The sequence below is a fragment of the Nanorana parkeri genome, unplaced genomic scaffold (assembly GCF_000935625.1).
Source record: "Nanorana parkeri isolate BGI_ZX_2015 unplaced genomic scaffold, ASM93562v1 scaffold226, whole genome shotgun sequence".
Taxonomy (NCBI): domain Eukaryota; kingdom Metazoa; phylum Chordata; class Amphibia; order Anura; family Dicroglossidae; genus Nanorana; species Nanorana parkeri.
The window spans coordinates 43,128-48,753 of record NW_017306494.1 but is presented as its reverse complement, the minus strand read 5'-3'; the positions used below and the strand labels follow the sequence as shown (position 1 = coordinate 48,753).

The window sequence follows — 5,626 nt, the reverse complement described above, 5'->3', positions numbered from 1 at the left end:
TGATATGAATGTGTTCAGTGTTCCCTGTATGTGTTCAGTGTTCCCTGTAATGTAAACAAATGTAATAAATAAATCTACAGTAACTCCTGGAAATCAGGTTTAACCATGTATCATGTTACAGCAGATTAGGATGCTTGCAGAATGGTTTGTATGGGTTGTTGCAGTTAGCACACTGTTCTTTTACCTCTTAAAAGCCAGAACATTTTTATTTCAGCAGCATACCAGCAGTCAGTAGACCTTCATAATAAAAAAAGTAATAGAATATACTGCAGAGTTGCTGGCAGGGAACACAAAATGTTTTTGCTCTACAGGTTTGTTAATCAATTGATAATACTTATTTACACCGAAGAAATGTATTGTAACTTTCCCGTTTTACTTTTTAGCTGGTAGATAAGCACACAGAACAGATGCATATGGAATGTATGACATCATTAATTTAAAAATGACATTAATTGTTGCTGTAAAAGTGAATATATTAGGTGCGCAGGGCTGAGCAATTCTTGAGATCCCTCCATCTACACTGGTAATTGGAAGTCTCTGACATTCTCAGCTTCTACGTGCCATGGGGGTGTTTTAGTCTCAATGTTTTTTCTTCCTTAAATCTGTTTATGCGCTGACATTTGAATGGGTTAGATGGGATAATTCAGTGGTTGCTGTGTCTATGTTAGGATAAATCAATATGAACAGTGTCACAAAGAGGACAGCATAGATTACCAATGAAATGACAACAAGCCAAACTGTGCACTAATTGATGTCACTCAGCTGTCAGTGTGCGGAATGCTAATGAAATGTGCTTAGGTGATGCAAAATGCAGAGTTATTATTCTGGCAGTGCTGCAATATCCATTTTGGGAAAGAACCATACATTCATATGTCTTCAAAGATACATTTAAAGAAAAAGTATTTGGAGAGTAAAATATACTCTTCCCAATACTTAGAGCCAGTGAGGGACACTGCAGCTGTTACACGCCATCTCTATATACTGTGAACAAAGTGGTCATAAATTGCTGAACGCTCAGCTCATGGCTTCTCCCTGCAGAGAGCAGTGACTCTCAGTCACCACTCCCCACAGGAATTTCCCCCTCCCCTCCCCTCTCTGCCTCTCCAGTGCTCAATGGAGGGACAGATGGGTAAGGAGCAGGCACAGCTGGCTCTGGCTGTAGAGAGGCGGAGCCAGCTGTCAATCAGGCAGCTGGGTAGATCCCTACAATTTTCCTTCCTGTCTGCAGCATGGTTCCGTCTTGTCAACATATAACGGACAGTAGCCCACTATATGCCGACGTTGGGAAGTGGCTGAGGTACATAAAGATCATGTATATAAAGAGTAGAAAAAGCAAAATGTAGAGGAAGAAGGACCGTTGTCACCAGTATTGAAAGTGAGAGAAAAATCAAAAATTTTGAGTTGTCACCATAACAGGATTAAAGGGGAAATCTTCCAATAGGGACATCTGTTCCAGCGACAACTATGAGGGGATTTGATCTCACGTCCTCTCTTCATGACAAGAAGTGGACAAGAACTGTAATTTTCCCCCAAAGGGACACAAACTTAAAAAACACTGATGGGGTTTTAACAATTATCTTCTCTATCCAAAATGAAACAAAAAAACTAAAAAGTTTCCTGCTTTGGATACACTTTTTGTTTCTTGCATTTACTCAGGTCAGGCACCCTTTAAATACTACATAGGAGTATTTTGTACCCTCACTTCTAACTACCAGATAGATCCATAGGCTCTGTTTCCCATTGAAGAGCTTTTATGGATTTTCATTTAAAACCAAAATACATTGAATATAAGTTTATCCTGAAGTTTGGGGGATGCTGTAGTGTCGGTATCATTTATTAGTTAGTAAAACACTGACCAGTTACAGTAGTCACAGTAATTCTCAGCTCTGGGTGGTCTTTGCCAAAACTACCTACAATAAAGATATCTTGTATGTAACTTGTTTAATTACAATTTCATCTAAAAATGCTAAAAAAATAATACATATAGTACAATTTTCAATAATAAAAAACATTGAAAACAAAAAAGGAAACTTACCAAGTAAACTAAGAACTGCCAGCTTATAACAGATCGCTCTACTTTCAGTGCAGTTACATCCTCAGATACATTTGGTGAAAATGTCACCAGAAGATATGTACCCGTAATCGCTAAGGTCCCACCTGTCAAAGCAAGAAAGATTTTTAATAACAACAGATCAAAAGTGACAACTGCATCTGGCATTTTCACCTTAGAGCAGGGCACAGCAATAACCGGCCTGCTTTTCGCAAACTTTTTACCTCAGAGGAACCATTGAATTCATTTTCAAGTCTCAGGTAACCCAACTACTAAAACTTTATAACATGATTGGAAAGTTGTAGACATGATAATGAAAAATTAAAGAATATGGTTTACCTAGACCTGACACAAATCATTTTTTCACACCCCCTTGTATAATACAGGAACATTTTCAGTAATAGTTTTAAAAATATAAAATGTATATACAGGAAATGTATATACAGGAAGGCAGAAAGGAAAAGCAGACAATGTCAAGCTTAGTGTTCCCTCACATTGAAAGAGAGTAGAAAAGGACCTCTCCTTATATTGATGGTCAGTGGGAGATCGGCTCCCTTACACTGGTGGTCAGAGGTTGGAAAAATGCCCCTTACACTGGGGGTCGGGGGAAGAATGTCACAGATAGCTGAAAATATCATTGGCGTCAGTTATTATTTAGGGAAGAAACTCAACCGGTCCCATACAGCTAACTTTGCTAGGGGATGTTGGCCACAGGAATATGCAGGAAGTTAATTTGCCACTGCTCACTACTCAAGGAACCTCCAGCAACCTCTGGAGAAACCCTAGAGTTCCAAGGTCCCCTGGTATAAATATTCTTAGCTATTAAACATGTAGTTATTAAACATGTAGTTACAGTGCTTTTTGTGACCTTTCATGTTTTTTCATTGCTGCCACAATTTTACATTGGTGTTCTGTACACAGATTTGTATATTCTGCCTCTAGTACTTATTGTTTGCAATCAGCATAGCCGCTAAGACTGAAATACAAATGACTACAGGTTAAGTGACCGAGCAATGTTATTTAATTATGTGAATCATTCAATTGCATCTAAACCCCAAACTGTTTATTTTGGATAGCGTGCTGAGGGGTAGCATCCCGCCAGGTGACCATGGTCATCAGGACTGTGAGGGAAAATCCAAAACTTTGTTTGAGTTGTCAACAGAACAGAAATTGAGGACAACCTTCCAATGGGAGCACTTGTTCCAGTGACAACGGTCTAAGGGGGGATTTTCCTCAGTTTGGAGAAAGTTCTGCTTACTTTCGGTTGTGGCTACATAGTATTTGAGGTTGAATAAAGACACAGATCCATCAAGTTCAACCTGTGTGTGTCCGTTTGTGATTGTGCATATGTACGTGTGTACACGAGTCCTTGTGTGACCTTGTTTTTAAGTGTACCTGTAGCCCTGTATGTTTACAGGACAGAAAGTTAAGGAAAATCTCTCCAATGGGACAGAAATGGTAACAAAAACACTGACACTGGCCACACTGACACTGTCAACACTGACAGTTTAAAACTAAAAGTCCAGCTTTGCCAAAACAAAAAAATGTCAGGGTCACATTTTATGGATTTTACGGATGTAACCAAACATTATCATATTGTATTTAATGAGATATGTAAAGAGGTTTCAGCCGTATACATTTGCAACAATATAATCCGATTTTATACGTTCATGCAAAATCCTATAAAAAAAAACAGGTATCCAGCCATGTCAAATTTTGACCAGAGATTGTAGCCAGTTATGGTATTTTCAGAAAATCATAAATGGCTGTAGACTCAAGGAGAAGGGCAACTTAAAATTGATAGATAACAAGGTGGCTTGCATGCCAGTTCTGTGTTGAGCAAAACTGAAGTTCAAGTTTTAGGTTTTCTATTTACTGTAAGGAAAATAATTAACAGTTTTTTTCAACAAGAAAGAAGTGCAAATGGTTAGGGCTCCCACCTTTCAAACTACCAATGGTTGACTGAACCCTGCTTTGTCCTCCCTTGTGGAGATCATATTTCGGACTGCTGTCTTTCTGCAGAAAGGCCAGCTGGGTCATCATTGTGTTCTGGGAGCTCTATAGCAAGATATGGTCTTATATGCAAACTTCAACAACCCCCCCTGGCCAACACTCTGACCCACTCTACACCACGCCAGAGCTATGTCTACCAAAATAGCAGTCCTAGGCCAGTGATGAAGGCAGCGAGATTAAGGTATGCGGCACCAAGCTCCAACATTGTTATAATTACAACAGTAATTACAATACATTGTTAGAACTCATCATTTGTGTTTCCTTTTTTCTTTCCCTCTTCTTGCCATCACTAGATATTTGTGACTAAATTCAACTAAAAACTGTAGAGTAAAGAGAGTGTAGGGCACTAGGAAAGCAGCGGAGTATTTACAAATGTGTCATCATTCATGTGTGCCATATTGCAAGCAAGAGGTCTATAAAAGGTCCTGCCTACCTCCCCCTGCTTCCAGTACTTTCCCACCTCTCAGGCTACAGTGATGAGCAATGCTGTTGCCTGTAATCAGAGGTTTAGAAGAAATTTTGGAGGGAGCACAGGAGCCTATGGGGGACCAGGAATCCAGAACGTCCAAAAGTGTTGGCTTTCATTGTTGACTCCACCACAATACAGCAGTGATTGCTGGTGTTGGCAAAAGGAGAAATTAATATTAAATATCTTCTTTGCGGGGGGTGGATGCTTTTATATTACTTTTTTTTTTAGCTGGAGTGCTGCTTTAAGTGTTAAATAAAACCTGTACAGATGAAGTAATGAAACCACCTTTTTCCTCTCTGAAAATACCAGTCCTTTTTCAGGCACCTACTGCAATGGGGTGACAACTGTCTTCCAGTTACACTTCTGCATTATTACCCTGCCACAAGCCCTTCTAGTGGAGGCCATGCCAACACACCTTGCGGAGGCATGTTCCACAATTGTCATGATCAGGAAGCCAGAATAGAGCGGGATGTACAGCAGACACATGATGTGCATTAACACATATAGACAGGAAGTGGATAAAAGAGGCTGCAGGATATTGGCAGCAATGAGAAAAAGGAAAAAAAAAAAAAGAAGGTGACAACATTATTTAATGAAAAAAAAGAACAATTTTATCATGACACACAGCATTTTAGCAAACTTAATGGCATCCAGTTATATCTACTTTAGGGTCATAAAAAACTGCAGTGTAATTTTAATTAATTCATAAATGCAAGTCAGATGTTACTGCAATTGCATCAGATTAGAAATAAACTTCCAGTCTCATTAGAAAAATGTAGTTCAAAGGAAACATGTAAAAAGATCTAAACTGTGTCTCACCAACAGAATTTTCTGCCACAGTAAGTGACACTGAGAGATAAAAAACAATTACAAATTTTTGGGCCGGTTAGATGGTTCATATAAATAGTATTTCAATGAGATCAGTTTCTGAAACTACGAGAATGTGAACGAAAAAAGTATTGAACAATAACAAAAATATTACACACTAAGGAACAGCAACGCCAACCTACTGGACTGCAATGTCTCCTTCCCACTGAGCACGAATGCCCCCCCCACTGAACACAACGCAGTGCCCCACCACTAAAGACTAATGC

The 5,626-nt window shown here is 39.1% G+C and overlaps 1 protein-coding gene across 1 annotated transcript in view; it reads right to left on the bottom strand.

Annotated features, from left to right (window-relative positions):
- Positions 1-5,626, bottom strand: part of NIPAL2 (NIPA like domain containing 2) — a 68,859-nt gene that overhangs the window by 31,456 nt on the left and 31,777 nt on the right. The window contains exon 5 of the mRNA XM_018556157.1: positions 2,036-2,157. Coding sequence (XP_018411659.1) covers positions 2,036-2,157 — 122 coding nt within the window. The remainder of the gene's footprint in view (positions 1-2,035; positions 2,158-5,626) is intronic.